General features: G+C 38.2%; 1 protein-coding gene across 2 annotated transcripts in view; it reads right to left on the reverse strand.

Moving 5' to 3' along the window:
- Positions 1–18,064, reverse strand: part of MED6 (mediator complex subunit 6) — a 99,736-nt gene extending 81,672 nt beyond the window's left edge. The window contains exons 1-2 of one of the 2 annotated variants that reach the window (XM_067148913.2): positions 17,991–18,064; positions 14,404–14,467 (exon numbers count right to left, since the gene is read on the reverse strand). In XM_067148913.2, coding sequence (XP_067005014.1) covers positions 14,404–14,437 — 34 coding nt within the window. In that variant the 5' untranslated portion in view covers positions 14,438–14,467; positions 17,991–18,064. Of the gene's footprint in view, positions 1–14,403; positions 14,468–14,651; positions 15,050–17,990 lie in introns of those variants that run through there. The other variant, XM_067148904.2, reaches the window with a different exon arrangement.
- Between the last annotated feature and the right edge of the window lie 1,948 nt (positions 18,065–20,012).

Here is a 20,012-nt window from a genome sequence, read left to right on the forward strand (position 1 = left end):
ATAAATAAGTCTGCGCCATAAGTCGCATATGGCTGCATAGAACGGAGAAAGGTAAAGTAAGGAGTCGCGTGCGAACAAAATAACCAGATAGCCAGCTTGTAACTCACTGAAGGAGTGGAAAGTGATAACAGTGGTGTGACGGAAGTATGGTCGAGTCTATTGAAAGATACTGAGGAATAGAAAGTATAATAAACAGTGTTCGCAGAAGTATTGATCAAAATAAACAGAAATGGTCTAAACGACCGGATGCGACCCCTCATGGGTTAAATATTCTACAAGCAAAATTCTCATTTTATGCAACTGTTGATATCATAACTACAGCCACAGCAGCTCCAGTTTTACACGCAATTGGAACAACAGGGATATGACTCTGTTAAAATATCCCACTTACATTGGCTAAGTTTCAAACTGTGGCCACCTTGGTGATAACTCAGTGACTATGCCACTTTGCTATCAAACCACGAACGTTATGCTGATAATGTAACTAGGTTGTACAAAACCTTTGTTCAGACAAGCACTAATTTCATTAATTTCTTATAGCCAAGCTGAGTATGCAATATGTATGGACACACGGTGAGCCTGCTTCTTCTGTCTCTACAAGTTCTAGTTTAAAAAACATGCGAGAGTAGGTGTTGAACTCCATAGTTCTAATGCAAGCTGGCAGATATATCTAGCATATTACAAGGAAATGTTTAGTGTTACTGATCTGCAAGGGCTGTTTCTTGCTACAGATTTTATTTCTTGGAGTAAAGCATAGAAAAATCAATCTGAATAGTATAATGAGGCTAATACAAGGCACTACGTTTGTTGGCTTTGTGATTAAACAATTAACTATAAGAATTTTTTTCATACATTTGATATCTACAGCCTATAGGCCTAATAAATATAAAAATGCTTATTTCATAGAGTAAATTGTATATAGGTAAAGGTACCTATACATGACACCATTAAACCTCTACTGCATGAGATTTTTTTTTTGCTTCCGTTTGGTGACAAGCTTCAAAGTTCAACTTAAGTCAATGTTTTAGACATACCAACAATTCTTAACTGGGACTAATACCTTAACACTCGTATGTGATGTGGTTTGCCATAATGGGATATATACAATTTTTTGTGATTTTACGCTAAGTTTTTAACATTCAAAGACCGAACATTACTACCTACTGGCCATGGTACGTATTGCAAGGCACAAGTATACTTTACATGTATAAAACAGATGATTTGATTACTACAGTCGCGGAAATCGAATCCAACATTCAAAAACTCCCCATAGAAGTTCGTAACGACATTAAATATGATAATATATAAGTAATAATAATAACAACGTAAACGTTTCCACCTTTTCAATACTAAAATATATTCACAAAATTATAAATTACACGGTACTAGTTTCGACCCATCTAGGGGTCATCATCAGCCGTATTGGAGCAAAGATCACTTTTGGCGAAATCCTAAGAAAATGTTATTTTAAAGAATAACAAGTGAAATGAGATGTTATTATGGTAATAGTTAATAATACAAGGAATATACATACTAAGAGGTTTTTAACAAAGAATAAAGTATAAATGGGGTGTTGTAAAAATTATAATCATGGAAATCAGTAAGTTCTTGTATTGAAATGACATATATAAAATTATATACTCTTCGATCTATTTATCACTTTCCTCAGAAACAATAATGCAGCCAACCTAAACTCAATCCTAAATTTAATCAAAGGTACTTTTCCAAGACAATTACACTTTCCCCCACACCCTTCAGCCCCACCTTAAGCCCTCTTCCTAAGCCATATATAATTTTATATATGTCATTTCAATACAAGAACTTACTGATTTCCATGATTATAATTTTTACAACACCCCATTTATACTTTATTCTTTGTTAAAAACCTCTTAGTATGTATATTCCTTGTATTATTAACTATTACCATAATAACATCTCATTTCACTTGTTATTCCTTAAAATAACATTTCCTTAGGATTTCGCCAAAAGTGATCTTTGCTCCAATACGGCTGATGATGACCCCTAGATGGGTCGAAACTAGTACCATGTAATTTATAATTTTGTGAATATATTTTAGTATTGAAAAGGTGGAAACGTTTACGTTGTTATTATTATTACTTATATATTATTCTCAGTTCAATACGGACCAAAAACATGAAATTCATAACCATTAATTAAATATGAGATAAAGAAGATGCTCCCCTCTCTGACGAATGAACTAAAAACTACCTCTAATCCGACCCTCAGCAAACAAATACATGACGTAAGAAATAAAATGAATAATAATATAATTGTCACTAAAGCTGATAAAAGTCCCACCTTTCTTCGATACACAGATCCCCCTCCAGCACAAACCTTCAGCTATAACACATGTAGCAAGAAGTCTACTGTTGCAAATACTTCTAACTCATAACGTTACAAGCTATCTTTGTCACCGTCAAATGATAAGTGCACACGATTCTACTTCAATATTTTCAAATATCTTTTCACACAATTAACTCTACGTTTCTTGCTTCCTTTTACAGATTCCACTATTATATGCTTTTTCAACTAGAATATCTACAAACTCACAATTTACAACATTTGAGCATTACTTCAAATTTTGAGATGGTCCATAGAGATCCTATTTGAAACTGTTCTTCAACTTCTATCCCACAACTTCATATCCTCAACGTGTTCTACAACTTCACCATATGCCTCTGACTTTCGTCTTTTATCTTCAAGATCATGATTAACATCGGATCTCTTGACTAACTTTGACTTTTATTCTCTCTTCTTTACTTTGATTATATACGATTTTTTGCCATCGTCTAATTATAACCGCCAGACTATCAACTTTATTTTTATGCAATCTTACTACTTGTTGTATAACAATCTGTTGTTTTATCTATTGCACTTATTTTAGCAGCCTTCTAATGTTAATTTTGTTAATACTTCCACTATTATATCTCATCACATTGTATTTTTTAAACCATCATTGTTATTTTTAATGTTAATTTACTTCAAATCTCTTCAAGATTTTAAAATTCATTTCATTATTACATGTTATTTAGATGCTTATTTTTAATTTAAGGTTAAGACTATGCCTGATGATGCCTTCAGGGAAGGCGAAACATGTACCACTATTAATTAACAAATTTATGTAAATCATCCAAGACGATTTTGTATTGATTAGGTGGTCTAATAAATAACTTAATGTTATTATTTCAACATAATATGTTGTTAATATAATCACAACCTTTTTTATTCGGTACCGGTTTCAGTGTCTATGGACACCATCACCGGCTGAAACAGGTTGTATGAATGTCACTTATTACTAAGGGTCTATTATATATACTACATACTTGTATATCTTTGTTCATACAACCTGTTTCAGCTGATGATTGTGTCCATGGACACCGAAACCGGTACTGAATAAAAAATGTTGTGATTATATTAACAACATATTATGTATTGAAAAAAGGTGGCTCAATCAAATTTCCCTCTATTGTATGTTATCTCCTTTCAATACGGACCAGATATGAAGGTTTTAATGTTGAAAGGTCCCACCACAGTATTACTACATAAAGATAATTACACCGAGCTCGATAGCTGCAGTCGCTTAATTGCGGCCAGTATCCAGTATTCGGGAGATAGTAGGTTCGAACCCCTCTGTCGGCAGCCCTGAAAATGGTTTTCCGTGGTTTCCCATTTTCATACCAGGCAAATGCTGGGGCTGTACCTTAATTAAGGCCACGGCCGCTTCCTTCCCACTCCTAGCCCTTTCCTGTCCCATCGTCGCCATAAGACCTATCTGTGTCGGTGCGACGTAAAGCAACTAGCAAAAAAAAAAAAAAAAAAAAAAAAAAAGATGATTACATCAAGAAAACCAAAATTTTTTTCGCTAATAGCAGTTACACTATTATTAACACGCACCTGCAGCAATTTGCCGCACTTTCTAAACATTTGTTAATAATTTCATTGCTAGCCGCTGTAGGGCTTACGGCGCTCGTTTCATCCCTTCCCTCGCTCTCTCCCACCTAACGTTGATTATCGTCAGTGTATTGCCTGCTGCGTTCCGGAGTAGTTTAAGTTTTCTTTCACTCTCGCATTTGCCGCGACAAATTGCCTTCGAGCGACCCCTCGTGTAGTGTATTCTTACATGACTGCATTTCCAAGAAAGTTTCTTAAGTAAAGTTCATGAGGTTTACGGTGACTTTCAGTGAAGTGTGGTGCTGTAGTTTTATCTTGAATTGTGACCAAATCATTCACTGAAATGTAAAAAATGCAAACGTTGAGGCAATTTGCTCACGTGCGACCTCTCGCGTTCTTTACAAACTCACGTAATTTTACCAGATTTTGCAAAAAAATTTCATTAATTTTTTACATTGAGAAAATATTGTTACTGGGTAATTATGTTAGTACCAGTTGAAAGGCAGTTAAACAGGGTACATACTTATATTTTTATCCGAGCATTCACTGCAAAAGGAAAAAAGTAGCTCATTAGAATATTAAGCATGAGCAATTTGCCTTCGCGCGACCTCTCACGTTTTAAAACGGGTGCGACCTCTTGCGTGTTAATCAAGACCCTATTCCTAAAATCCAATTAAGTTTAAAGAACCTATTGAAGAATCTACCATTCTTATCATAAGAACACGAGTATCAGAAACTTATAATAATGAATCCAAAACTTCCAACTGGAAAAGCTCTGCCAATAAATCCATAAAAAAAAGATGTACCTATGCGCCATATTATTAATTACATGAATAGCCCTTCTTACAAAGTTTCTAAACTTCTGCATAATTTTCTCAGTAAACACTAAGTTCAATAACACAGCTTATATAAGAAATTCTGTCGAGTTCTGTGAAAAACTATTGAAATTTAATCTTGAGCATAGTCACATAATGATATCTTATGATATTACCAATATGTATTTCAATATTCTGGTAAATAAAACTGTCAAGATTATTAAAACGAACCTTTTAAAACATAGTAACCTGAGCAAATGCAAAATAGATCATTTCATCAGTTCGTTAGAATTTGTTCTTAACAATAACTATTTCACCTTCAATAATAGAATACATCATCGAAAGGGCCTAGCAATGGGTGACCCGATTTCGGGCATTCTAGCTAATATTTTTATGGATGATTAGAAAAATAACAAAATAATCAATAATATCAACGGTCTTCAATTATGGATAGGCCTAAGATATGTAGATGACAATTTTGTCATAAGTAAAGTAAACTCGTGTCCTCATCCCGAGGTGGTGCAGCTCTTTTCAGGCACACCCCCATTGGAGGTGAGCTGCATGTACCATTTCAACCACATACCAGCCCTCCTACCATTCTTAAATTTCTGGCAGTACCGGGAATCGAACCCGGGCCCCCAAGGACGGCAGCTAATAACACTAACCGTTACGCTACGGAGGCGGACAATTTTGTCATTATAGATACACAGAAAAATGATAGTCAAAGTGTACTAGCATCCCTTAATGAACTTTACAATGATGTCAAGTTCACTAAAGAAGATGAAGTCAATGGTTCTTTGAACTTCTTAGATTTAAACGTTAAGAGAGAATAATTTCATTTTTCAAATATACAGAAAGCCTTCTTGTGCCCCCATCACTGTAAGAAACGATTCCTTACATCCGCAATCCCATAAACAGGCTGCATTTTTAGTCTTGTCTACAGAGCGTTAAAGATCCCGCTTACAATTGAAAATCATAAGAAAGAACTAAATTACATCATCAAGGATTTGACCAGACTTAATGGCTATAATCCAGTGATAATTAATAAAATCATCAACAAGATAAAATTAAGAGCTGCAACCAAGTTGATCCTGGACAAGCCTAAGAAGACAAACTTTGCTGCCTTTACTTATACGAACCCAGGGTTATTTCAAGTCACTAACTCACTAAAGAAATATGATATCAATATTGCTTATAGAACCCGGTACATGAACCGTAATATATTCTTCAACTCTAACACAGTTAACATTAATTACAATAAATTCTCGAACTCTGGTATCTATAGACTTAAATGTACCCATTGCGGGTTTTCTTATATTGGACAGACTGGACATAGCTTTTTGACCAGATACCTTGAAAATTACAATGCTTCAAAACATAATAAGTATTCCGCCATGAGCACCCATATGGAAGAGACTGGTCACAGTTTTACAATTGAAAAAGATCTTCAAATCTTAAAATACGTTAATAAAAGTAAACTGATGACAGAGTTCAAGAACACTTATATATTTTTGGACCAGCACTTTAATGGCTATCAAAATTTAAATGACACTTTAGAAACTAAAAGTCCAATAATCGAAAAAATTCCAGAACTACTTTCTCTTTTCAATATAAATAATTTCATGAATATCTTTAGGTATAAAACCGCTAAAAACATTTCTTCTGTAACAACAGCTACTGTTCAACCATCCCTTCATGCCATATCCCATCCACGTACATCTGACCTGTCCAAGGCATCAGCCGCCCCACTCCCCCTCCTCACATGACTTACTCCCCGCCTCTACGTATACATACGTACAATACTAGAAGCAGTAATAAGGCTACTCACCAATTTGCTTCACGCAGCCAACACTAACGGACACTTCATACCAGCTCCAGGGGTAAGCTTCCTTTTCAATTTTTCCTTTTCACCTTCCGTCATCAACTCAACTTTCATTCCCCCCCTTTTTTTTTTCTTTTTCAGATTCTAAACTCCAATACGGGCCATAATCTGCTCTCTTTCACATAAGGATTGCTAGAACTCCCCCTACGTTTAAGATTGTCGTTAATTCATAAGGAGTCCACTATTTGGTGATCCACGTCACATATAGTTTCCTAGTCTTATTGCTAGCACATGCATATTGACTAGCTCAACTTGAACACTTGTGATATCAAGATTGTGCCTCTCCTATGGAATTCACAAATATTGGTGTTCACGTCATACATAAACCTTAGTCTGTATTGCTGTTATGTGCCTCTTGATTGGTTCAACTTGGATACACAATGATTCAACGAACCCTACTTTAACTTTTGTTTTTAATCAATTTGAAGGAATTCCATCCTCACAATTTTTAATTTAATCCACGCTTCACGCACTAATGTATATTTTATTGTCCACAATGCCTACTGTCATGCTTTTAACAATCCCATGATTGTTATTAATTTACAGGTTGTTTATTGTTAATGCATTTCACGATAAATACTTGTTTTTAATTTGCACATATTTTGTTACAATCTCAAGTCTATTGTTTATATTGTGTTGATCATCAAAGATCACTTTTATTACGACACGGTATCTCTTTTGATATGAGAATACTATTTTGATCATTTTTAAACTCAAGGCCCTGACCTAGTCTTTGTGCATTAATGGCTGATGATGTTCGCTATGTCGAACAAAACATTTCCCATTATTTAAGCTACTTCATGATTATACTATAATCCAATGAGTATATTGTAATGTATTGCATAGATGGTTGTGAATAAAATTTTATTATTTTAACAAGTATACTTGTTGGTAATGTCTTTGAGGTTGAGCCAGAGGTACTCCTGAAGCCTGTGGTAATGTCATGGGGAGGGCCCACGGAAAATAAAATAAATGGTGGTTGGTACGCGTGGATGCTGACGGGTTGGGAGGAGTACCTTTGGCTGTAGGGTTGTTTTGTCATCTGTTATGCCATAAAACTATGTCGGTCCACAATATGTACATCCATTTAGACAGGTGAAACTTTATATGTTGCCTGATGGCAACACTATGCAGTAGAGGGTCAACCCGCCGTTCGTCGAGCCTCCCGGACGGATTTTTTTTGTTTTTGATAGTTGCTTTACATCGCACCGAGTCAGATAGGTCTTATGGCGACGGTGGGACAGGGAAGGGCTAGGAGTGGGAAGGAAGTGGCCGTGGCCTTAATTAAGGTACAGCCCCAGCATTTGCCTGGTGTGAAAATGGGAAACCATAGAACACCATCTTCAGGGCTGCCGATAGTGGGCGTCAGCTGGTCAACTTTCGCTGTTGTGGTCATTATTTACCTCATCTACCTCAGATTCATCAGAAGAACTGTTACCGTCCTGAAACACATTCCCTTCATGGTCCAATTCTTCTTCCGACTAATCCCCCTCACTCCTGACAGTCCAATGAACAGCACTCATAGTTACACGCCACTACCTGCGGCTTCCGGACTTTTACAACAAAATTATTTTAATGGTGAACACCACGCTCACCCCTCAATCAATGGTGGGTTAAGAGGAAAAACTGGCAAAATGAGAACGGTGCTTACACATAATGCTATTTTATTGAACAAAAAACTAGCTTAAGTGTCCTGGACTATCCCCTGCTGGAATATGGGTTTAGTTTTCCATTTTCTTCATTCGATTACTGATAATTAAATTTATTCTCACGTTTAGCATTACATGACACCCCTTAAGTCAAGATTCCCATGACAATTGTCTTGGCCCAATAGATGACATATTTTAAAACACACAAAAACATTTAATCTAGATCAATGTTACAAGGAAGAACATGTCTAACTGTGCTAGTCACGGAAAACAGTTGCCAGTACTTTAAAAATATAAAAAGTCAGTCCCAAGAGTAAAAATAAAAGAATTTTCTTTTTTTTGCTAGTTGTTTTACGTCGCACCGACACAGATAGGTCTTACGGCGACGATGGGACAGGAAAGGGCTAGGAGTGGGAAGGAAGTGGCTGTGGCCTTAATTAAGGTACAGCACCAGCATTTGCCTGGTGTGAAAATGGGAAACCACGGAAAACCATTTTCAGGGCTGCCGACAGTGGGGTTCGAACCTACTATCTCCCAAATACTGGATACTGGCCGCACTTAAGCGACTGCAGCTATCAAGCTCGGTAAAAATAAAAGAATGAAATCAGATTTTTAAAGTTAAAAAAGGCAATGGAATCAGTCTTCAATTTAAAATAGCTATGAGATCAGTCTTTGGAGTAAAAATGCAATGAAATCAGTCTTCAAAGTTTTAAAAATTCAAGCCACACAAACAATGAAATCAAATGACCTTATACAGTACATTAGTGTTACCCTAGGAATTCCCTTGGCCGCAACCCTCATAGAACTCTCATTTCTCACTTCTATTGCACCAGCCATGGTCTCTTGTGAATATATTTTTTTTTTTTTTAATTTTGAATCTAGCCGAGGGATTAAAAAGTTGAAAAGAAATTGTAAAACGAATCAAGGAGCCAATATCTGACAACTTGGACACCAATGGCTAACACCCCCTGTCAACTACTGGTTCTGGACGTCAAATTATAATGAAATTAACATTGTTTACCATGTATGATAAAAAGTAACTCTTATAACATAGCCAACTCCCTTGCAGAACAAAATCCTAATGCCTGACACATCATTCTGTCAACCATTGGGCCAATGGGGTTCAGTAAGTCCAATAGATGACACCCATAATAACATATGCAATTTAAGATTAATCTTTTCAACTAAAGCAAATAAATAAAGCCTAGAACCCTGCAACCCATTATACAGTAAGAAACTTCACCTTCCTACATAAAACAAGTAGTATAAGACAAACTTCCAACTTACCTCTTAAGGAATCTGTTTAGAAGAAGGAAAATACTGAGTCATACATTTACAAGTCTTTCAAAGATCTGTTTTCATGAACACAAACATACCACTGATCCCAAGGATCAGTTCAGGTAGTCAAGTAAGGGTCACCAATGTTACCAGTACTTGCACTACCCGCTGGGAATGTGGAAATTCCTTAGTGTTACAACGTTTAAACTGAGTGTCACCTATTGGTATTGCTAGGCATGGGTGTCGTCTAATGGTACATTTACCTTAAGGGATTTAGTGCATGGTATTACAGGGTAGAAGATTATATCGAGAACCTTCCTGACCTTGTATAAAAGAAATTAATATACGGAAATATATTTTTAAGTATTGTATACAGAATTTAATACTAGATTTTTAACACATAACTCAGTTCTTCCTACAGACTTGCAAAGGGGACAAATGTAGTGAATAGTTCGTGTTATGAAATGCCGCAGTGAACAACATATTTTGAAGGACATAAATTTCCAACGCTAATGAGTGGTAACTATCGAGAGAACATATGAACTCCATGTCGATACTAAAAGGTATCGAAGAATGCCAATGAGTTAACATCTCTTCAGTTTAATAGATTTTAACCCGCAGTAACTTGCGTGGCGGGGAAAAGACCACATGCTGGCTCTTTTACTCTGCCATTGGCTGTGCAGTTGGCAGACCAATTGCCCCCTCTATGATATCCACGGTGGGTGTACTACCAAGCAAATCAAAGCAGTCACGCAGTCACCAGGAGTCACCAGGAGTTGGCAGACCAATTGCCCCCTCTGATATCCACGGTGGGGGTACTACCAAGCAAATCACAGCAGTCACGCAGTCACCAGGAGTCTTGTCTGGAGTGAAGACTGTTACACTGTGGCGCTTTAGACCACACACGCTCTCCCGTAATGAATGGTGAAGTCTTTTGGACCATGCACGAGTGCTCATGTGCTTTAATTTGTGTTACCAAGATGAACTCAACTGAACACGGAAACATTCTCAAGTTGCTTGAAAGTGTTGAAATAGAGGAGTTATATAATGAACAATTACAGAGGGAACTAGGTGCAGTGAAAAGAAATCTGTTCAGTGATGAGGAAAATAAAAGTGATGAAGACTCGTATTCGAAGGAAGAGGCAGATGATGTAGATGTTGTAAAGAATAGTGACCACAACACTGACATTGAGGAATCTGCTGACTCTTGAAGATGAATGTGAATCACCTCAACATTTTGACCCTCCAGAAGAGATATGGCTGCAGTTTGGGAAATGCACTGCAGAGCAAACAATGGCCGCGGGACTACCAGACGGCGTAATATTGTTACCCACCTGCCTGGACCAATGAACCAAGTCAGAAATGTCACCTCACCTTTGGAATCCTGGATGTTCTTTTTTTCCAGAGGGCGTACTGGACCAGATTGTTACGTACACCAATATTTGGATTGCACGAGCAAGAGAAAATTATAAAAAGGACAGGGATGCTGTCGATACTAACAGAGCAGAGATCAAAGCGGTCATTGGAATTTTGTACTTAGCTGGGGTACTAAAATCTTCCCAGAATAATTTGAGAGAATTAGGGGCAATTGACGGAACTGGTGTAGAACTATTCTGTACTTCCGTGAGTTGGAAAAGATTCTAATTCCTTCTGCAAGCTGTTCGTTTTGATGACATCCATACCACAAACGAAAGGAGGAAAGAAGATAAACTTGCTGCGATACGAGAAATATTTGAAGGTTTTGTTGCCAGCTGCAAAAGTAATTATTCGCTTGGGGAATATGTCACTATAGATGAGATGCTTGAGGGGTTTCAGGTACGGTGTCAATTTTAACGCATATTGCTAACAAGCCTGCGAAGTACGGCATAAAGATCTATGCCCTTGCAGATGTAAGAACATATTATACTTGCAACATGGAAGTATACACAGGCAAGCAACCTGATGGACAGTGTTTAGTGAGTAACAGTGCTCAAAGCGTCGTTGAGAGGCTGGTGGAACCAATTTCACAAAGCGGAGAAATGTCACCATAGACAACTGGTACACATCCATTCCTCTTGCTCAGAGCCTGCTGATGAATCACCAACTTATATTGGTCAGTACTGTCAGGAAAAATAAACGGGGAAATTCTACAGATCTTTGTCGAAACAAAGAAGAGACCAGAAAAGTTTGGTTTTGGCCAAGAAGGAGTTTTACTATCATACAACCCCAAAAAGAACGATGTTGTCTTATTGTACTCGTCTATGCATGGAAGACGCAATTGACCCCTCATCAGGAGATGCCAATAAACCAGATATGTTGATATTTTATAACCTTACGAAAGGTAGAGTATGTGTCGTTGACGAGTTAAAAGTTGTTTTTTTTTTTCGTTTTTTTTTTTTTTTTTGCTAGTTGCTTTACGTCGCACCAACACAGACAGGTCTTATGGCGAGGATGGGACAGGAAAGGTCTAGGAGTGGGAAGGAATCGGCCGTGGCCTTAATTAAGGTACAGCCCCAGCATTTGCCTGGTGTGAAAATGGGAAACCACGGAAAACCATTTTCAGGGCTGCCGACAGTGGGGTTCGAACCTACTATCTCCCGAATACTGGATACTGGCCGCACTTAAGCAACTGCAGCTATCGAGCTCGGTACGAGTTAAAAGGTAGGCCTAAATAATCTGTTTCAAAAATCAACAATCGTTCGTCATTAGCTCTTTTCTATTGTCTTCTAAATATTGGTGGCATAAACAGTTGCGTGATTCTCCGAAGTAAAGTCGACAGGATGAACGGAAGGCAGTTTCTGAAAGACTATCTACAGTATTTTGCAGAGACTACATGGAGTATCGCGCATTACTGGCATGCATTCGCTGGGCATCAAAATGAAAATGAAAATTTTAGTTTTTCAGCATTTTTTTTTTTTCAATATACTTCATTCCTTATGTCCATTTTAATTTCAGAAATTTGAGTTTTATGCAGTTTTTTTTTTTCAATATATTTAATTTCAGAAATGTTAGTTTAATGTAGCATTTGTTAATTAGTTTGTATACCAATTAATCAAATTTGTGTTATTATGTTGCTTATGTGTTGTGTGTTGTAATGGCAAATAAAAACAATACAATCAGTAAAAATACAAAAGCATCAAAATCCTAAAACAAAACAGAAACTTTTTTTTTAAAGCAACAAATCAATATTCAGTCCATTTTAATGTGATATTTCAACTAAGCATAATTGTGGTCTTTAAGACCACGCTTGCGTCCTCACGTGACAAGTCAGCACACAAGTATTTGCGGGTTGAGAGACATTCAAGTTTCACAGACTTTCCTTGAAAAGGATTCCTTTAATGAATCGATAAATGTACTGTCACACATCTCTTGCATATAAACACTGCTAAACAACAATGTGATGGAATTTAGTCTGAAACAATTAACAAACAAAATCTTTTAGTTTTACATGTCTGTTGATACCATGATCACAGCCAAGGGACCACCAGTTTTACATGGAATCCAAACCACAGAGATGTGACTTCTCATTACAAATATCCCATGTGTTTGCTTCGAATTCGAAGCACAGCCAACCACCTTGGTGAAAAGCTAGTAACAAGAGTTGCCCAGGGCAGGTCAGATACGAACAATGAAAGTGAGGAAAATGGCACTAGTAAGCAGAAGCAATGCCAGGCTAAGCTAAGGGCCCCATGGTCACCAACCTACTCCCAAGTTGAGAGTAGCTCTTACGACAGGCAGGAAATATCTGCATGTATTTTATCATCCCCAACCACAGGGGGAGGTTGGTTAGCTAAATGAATAAACATGATATATGCTGCCTCACATCAATTATTTTTTGCAAGCAGTTTAACATTGCACTGACTCAGTTAAGTCTATTGACAACGATTCGATAGCAAAAGGCTAGGAAACGGAAGCAAGTGGCCCGTGGCCTTAATTAAAGTGCAGCCCCAGTATTTGCCTGGCATAAAAATGGGAAACCACAGAAAATCATCTTAAAAACTACTGGCAGTGTGGTTCAGATCCACTATCTCACAAATGCAAGATCACAGCTATGTGATCCAAACCGCGTAGGTATCTCACTTGGCTGACGTCTCCGAATTCCACTAGTGTAGATATTTCGATTGGCTACAAAGTCACTTGGACAAAAGTCATGTATGAATATTAGGTTCGGCAAAACTTCACTATCTGACGATCAACATTAACACCAATGGTCACCACTTGTAGCGCAGACATCTAGGAATGGTATATACGAAACAGCACACTGTTAGGTACCCTGTGTCTCCTGTTTACTTATTACTTCTGTTGGTTGGCGCAGACATCTAGGTGCACTACGTATGGAACAGCACATTGTTAGGTTGCCTGTGTCTAGGCCTATTGTTTATTCATTACCTTTGTTGGTTTCCTTTGTTTGTGCCTCTCACAGATGGTTATTTTTCTCTTAGTTCTTTTGTTACTAGACAAAACACGTTTTTTGACGACTCTAAACTGTCATTATAAGAGACTAGTTACTTTGTGGTCCTGTGGTGTCTTCCACCAAAACCTCTCAACCCTGTGGTGAAGCTTGAGTAGCGTTTCAGTGAGAAAGCTATCGTGGATTGGAGTAACTTCAGTCGTGAGGCAAACTGTACCATCCACTGCATTAAAGTACGTGTCATCAAGGCCCCCCCCAGGGTTATGGCCATTAGCAAATTGAAGTTGGGTGATAGCAGCATAATCTACCATCCATTGTGGCGAAAAGCTCTCCTCTAAAGGATACTTCACGTAATATTTTCATCATTTTCAAATTTCATTATTATGTTATTAAGGGTGACAGCAGATGGTGACGTTCCAACAAAATAACATTGTAAGGCAAGATTAAACTCCAAAAACAATTGTAATCAATACTTACCGGCACCGGGCAAACAGGCCCTTCCAGGAATCATGATTGTGTGAAATCCTACTCAAGTACCAGTCTGGAAGAAAAAAAAAAAAGGCATAATACATATCAGTCAAAAACCACAAAGTACTGCAGTTTTACAATCCCTACCAAAACAGCTTAACACCGAAGAAACATTAAACATATTTTTTCAACACATCCAACATCAGGCAACGGAAAACGAAAGAAACCGATAACGATCCGCAAAACAGAACCCTTACCTTTTGCGTAGCAAACAAACAATCTACAACGTCTATACCTCCTACATGCCGCGAAAGAAAAATGGATAACATATACAATCCCGCAAGCTGCCAAGTTAGAAGTAATGAGAAACTTATGAAAGAATTTGACAACTTCAAATCAGTTTCAACACATAAACAAGCTATCAGCTGATGAATGCACTATTGCCAACTGTTACAACTTTAATTCAATGGAAATGAATTTCAGTTGATTTCAGGGTTATGTGAACGAATCCGATCCACGAAATGTCACTGTAAACTTGTCCCAAATGGAAGATAATAATTGCCTTTATCAAATAAAGTGTAAAATCTGCGGTAAATAAAGAAATGCCGTCTCTACTACAGCTATATGCGCACTTTTTCTTGAGCCCGATTTTTTCGGGGTGAGGAGCAAGGAGGGAGTGTTGTCAGTTCCGGTTATACTGCCAACTGGATGGAAATGAAATCTGAATTGAATCGATAATATGATCGATCGATATGAATTTTCTAAACATTTATTATCTTACGTCAACAATTGTGTCACACATACATTATTTAACATTATATAACATTTCTCAATGCGAATCTTGTTACTAGCATGAATTATATAGTTTGGCTTTGCTGTGTAAACAACAACCACGGCCGACTTGATGCGTCGCTCTAGCTAGCTCCTTACCGGCCTTGACAATCGGGTCCACGCACTGTAATCGGAATAGTTACACAGTTCGACACGTGGCGCTGGCGGCCGACCTATTTGCGGTTGAAATGCATACTTCTTTATGGAAAATATATTGACTTAGATTACCGATTTATCGTAATTTAGAGTTATGGAGAATGTTACATAGGTTAATGCTGATAAAATGATTAATCCTAAAGGTTACTTTCGTTGATATTTGCCAAAATGATGTCGTGAAATGAAACTGCGGGGAGATGACTTAGTCCACCTGACGTTCTGATATTGACTCTGATAGCCGATGCATCTTAATTTAGGGAATAAAATAGTATTTACATTGACTAATATTGTTAAAATGATTAATCTTAAAGGCTACTTTCATTGATATGTGCCAAAATAACGTCGTGAAAATGAAACTGCGGAGGATGGAGTAGTCCAACTGACGTTCCTTAATTGTGAGGAATAATAGTAATCGTTTTTATTATCATGGCATTTAGATACATAGCAGAACTAACCATAATACTTTTGTCTTCTGATGTTAATATTGAGATTAAGAGTTATTGTTTAATTAGAGTTTTAAAATTCTTCAAGCGCTGCTCTCAGGAAGGGGGCTGGACAAAATATAAAAGTCTTCCTTTTTGCATATTCGTTGTATGAATAACATAAGTATTTTGACTCAAACATGTTTAAATTTTAATTTCAATATATATGGTTTCAGATTACATTTCATTCATACCTTCCACTAGAATATTAAATACCGAGCAAGTTGGCCGTGCTAAATTCAGACAATAATTTTTACTTGAAATGCAGTAGGGTGGAAAAAGTTGGCCGCGCGGCGTGTAGCTGTGAGCTTGCATCCGGGAGGTAGTGGGTTCGAACCCCACCGTCGGCAACGCTAAAGATGGTTTTCCGGGGTTTTCCATTTTCACATCAGGCTGTACCTTAATTAAGGCCACGGCCGGTTCCTTCCCACTGCTAGCCCTTTCCTATTCCACCGGCGTCGTAATATCTATCTGTGTCGGTGCGACGTAAAACACATAGCGAAATAATAACAATAAGAATAATTTTATATAAAAATTCAGTGAGAGAAAAGTATTTTGAGTAAATAAATTGTAAACTGTTCTCTGCTCGATGATGATGATGATGATGCTTGTTGTCTAAAGGGGCCTAACATCTCGGTCATCGGCCCCATTGTTCAGGTAACAACACTTCATACGTTGGCCTTACCGTCATAGCAGTAGTGATTCTTACTTGTCAATGTTTAAATGTTGAAGTTCAGATTATCTTGGATAAAAATGTGTTGTGTTGCTGTCATATGGCAAATACGACACATCCTAAAGGATTATTCTATGAAAGAAAATTCGTGGGTAAAAATAAATGATTTGCGCGATTAGTTGCCACTTGCGGAGGTCCTGGTTCGATTCCTGGCCCTGCCACGAAATTTCAAAAGTGGTACGAAGGCTGGAACGGGGTACACTCAGCCTTAGGACGTCAACTGTGTAGAGTGGGGTATCGATTCCCACCTCAGACATCCTCGAAGTGGTTTTCTATAGTTTCCCACTTCTCCTCCAAGCAAATGCCGGGATGGTAACTAACTTAAGGCCACGCCTGCTTCCTTCCTTCTTCCTTGTCTATGCCTTCCAATCTCCCCATCCCCAACACAAGGCCCCTGTTCAGCATAGAAGCTGCGCCGCCTTTGCAAGGTACTGGTCATCCTTCCCAGTTGTATTCCCCGACCCGCAGTCTCACGCTCCAGGACACTACCCTTGAGTGGTAGAGGTGGGATCCCTCACTGAGTCCGAGAGAAAAGCCAACCCTGGAGGGTAAACAGAGTAAGAAAGAAAGAAAGAAGGTAAATACCCGAAATAGAAACGGAAAACTAAGATGAGAGTGGTACCTGCTTTTAGCCACTCCGTAGTTTTGTCCTGGTCAACAGAGAATTCGTGAAATGATAGTGTCCCTTTGCTCTTTTTTCCTGTTCGGAATACAAAAAAGGCACACATCAATATATATTCGAATATATGCTAACACAGTTAAAGAAAAGCATATCACCACACCATTAAAAAACAAATTAGCGCATAAATTAAAACCCTTGTTCAGGACGAAGTTACAGCGAGAAATCACTTTGTTCTTGTTTCCATACAATTTCTGCCCGAAGTACGAAAAGGTGCACAAGAATGTCATAAATTCCAAGATTTGTAAACACAATTTAAAAAATATAATCACCACACTACACAATAAAAAGTAAACTCACTAGAGCATAACTCTCAGATCTCAATATCCAGCCAACAAGCACCTCATTGCGAACACATTGCCAACATTTACGACAGCAAAACTATGGAAATGCGGCAATTTGCGGTATACAGCTTCCTGTCAGTGGGTAGTAGGCCAGCGCTCCAGCGGCATTACGGTGAAACTTTCCAATTACAGCTTTATGCTGGGCTTCACAAGCGATTGTCAAGGCCGGTATAAGGAGCGCAGCGAGGGATCCAGTCGGCCGTGCAACAACTGTACTAGTTTGTAAAGTGTACGCCAGATGTCGCATAGCGATGAATAAGCGATTCATAGTTTGTGTTTCAAAGGTTGCCGATATGGATGTCGAAGATAACCGAGGTCTACCGATTCAGCACTAGGGAGCTCCGGGCTCAAGAAAAAGTGCGCGTATAATACACGTATTACTTCGGGCCTTAGCCGCGACTCCCCTGTGTTGCATTCCGCTGCTCATGCCGACTTTTGTTTCTTTCTTGAGGTACAGGGCTAGCATCACCGAATGGGAGTGCTATGTCTGTGAATTCTTATTCTCTTTATCCATATGACTAGCGCGGGCAGTTCAAACAGCAATATAGCATAATCCCTGGACCAATAAATATTACTTTTTGTTGAAAGGAAAATAACATAATCCCTGGATCAATAATAATGAATGAGTTAGGGCATAAAAAGATTGAGCAACATGAAGAAACAACACTTAATTAATCCAAACAACTTCAGTGAGCAAAGGCATCACACACGAAAGTGTTGGACAAGCTAAACACGTACGGAAGCGCTGCGACGTAGCAGAAAAAATAGTTGAAAGGTAGTAAAGTATGTACACGTATTATTCTCTACAAGTAAAATATTTCGTACTTTTTTATTTAACGCAGGTTTCAGCTTTATTTGAGTAAAAGCAATTATTATCTTCCATTTGGGACAAAATTACAGTGATATTTCGTGGATCGAATTCGTTCACGTAACCGATTTCAGTAACCTCAGCAAAGATGTTGGTTTAATCATAGGTCACCAACGATTTTCTTATAGAAAAAGGTCTCTCGGGTTACTCTGATCATCGCCCTTTACTATAACTGCGCTAATACGCCTTCTCATTCGCCCAGCCACACATGCAAGCGAGCGAACACGGCATAGTTACCAGTTCAGGCGCTTGGAGTGCTGAGAAGCTGGCATTAGTCTGCTTGACGAGACACGCTCGGTGATCACTGCTAAGAGTGCTGGTGTAATTTGAGCCTGTGTTTACCTTATTTGGATTGTTTCTTTGGTCGTGAACCTTCTTAAGGTGTATGTACATACTATTGTTTACTGCTGTGTGCCTTAATGTAAGATGAAAAGCAGATCGGGAAGTGGGATTTCGTTTCATGAATTTCCTCTCAACGAGCAACAACGTCATAAACGGCTAAATGTTAGGGATGGCAGTTTTTTAAAAAAATACCGATATATCGATATTTCGATATATTGAAAACTTATTTTCGATAATCGATATTTATTGCACATAATATATCGGTATATTCAAGCGATATCGATATATCGTAACCCAAGAGTAACTACAATATCATCACCAGATCTCAATGCATATATATCAATATTGGTTTATTCTGCCTGTGCACGCGACTGGTTGGTTGAGTTTATCTTGCTACTGGAATTCGCGGTTTAATTATCCATGGAAATTATCCATCAACGGCTGCTAATTTCAGATGACCACTAGCCTGCACGGTTGCTAGGGTTATACTTCCATAACACAAATTTTCATTCACCCGCAGCCACAAGACAGCAGTCGAGGCATAGATCCTGAATAAATAGCTTTTTTAGAGTGAAAGAAGTAGTGTCAGTAATGCTTGATGTTCATATAAACCTCGTAAATTAGTAGAAATGGCTGAAAATAGTTAAGAATATGATGCAGCATCTACCGTGCAAGTATTTATGGTTTTATCATTGCATTGATAGGATAAACAAGGAAGAGGAAAGGAAGCGGCCGTGGCCTTAAGTTAGGTACCATTCCGGCATTCGACTGGAGGAGAAGTGGGAAACCACGGAAAACCACTTCGAGGATGGCTGAGGTGGGAATCGAACCCACATCTACTCATTTGACCTCCCGAGGCTGAGTGGACCCCGTTCCAGCCCTCGTACCACTTTTGAAATTTCGTGGCAGAGCCGGGAATCGAACCCGGGCCTCCGGGGGTGGCAGCTAACCACACTAACCACTACACTACAGAGGTCTTACCACGCTTACGTCTCTTGGTTAACTGTTTTGTTGAAACATTCAAATTTACGTGCAAACCAGATTCAGAATGACATAAAATCAAATGAAATTTTCCAATCATTTAGCAATACATAGAAGCAGATTCGAACAAATCAAAACATTGTTGATGGCTTCAAGCATGCTGCACATTTTAACAGACTTAAATTCTTAGCTGCCGCCTTAT

Source organism: Anabrus simplex, chromosome 1 (genome assembly GCF_040414725.1).
Source record: "Anabrus simplex isolate iqAnaSimp1 chromosome 1, ASM4041472v1, whole genome shotgun sequence".
Classification (NCBI taxonomy): Eukaryota; Metazoa; Arthropoda; class Insecta; order Orthoptera; family Tettigoniidae; genus Anabrus; species Anabrus simplex.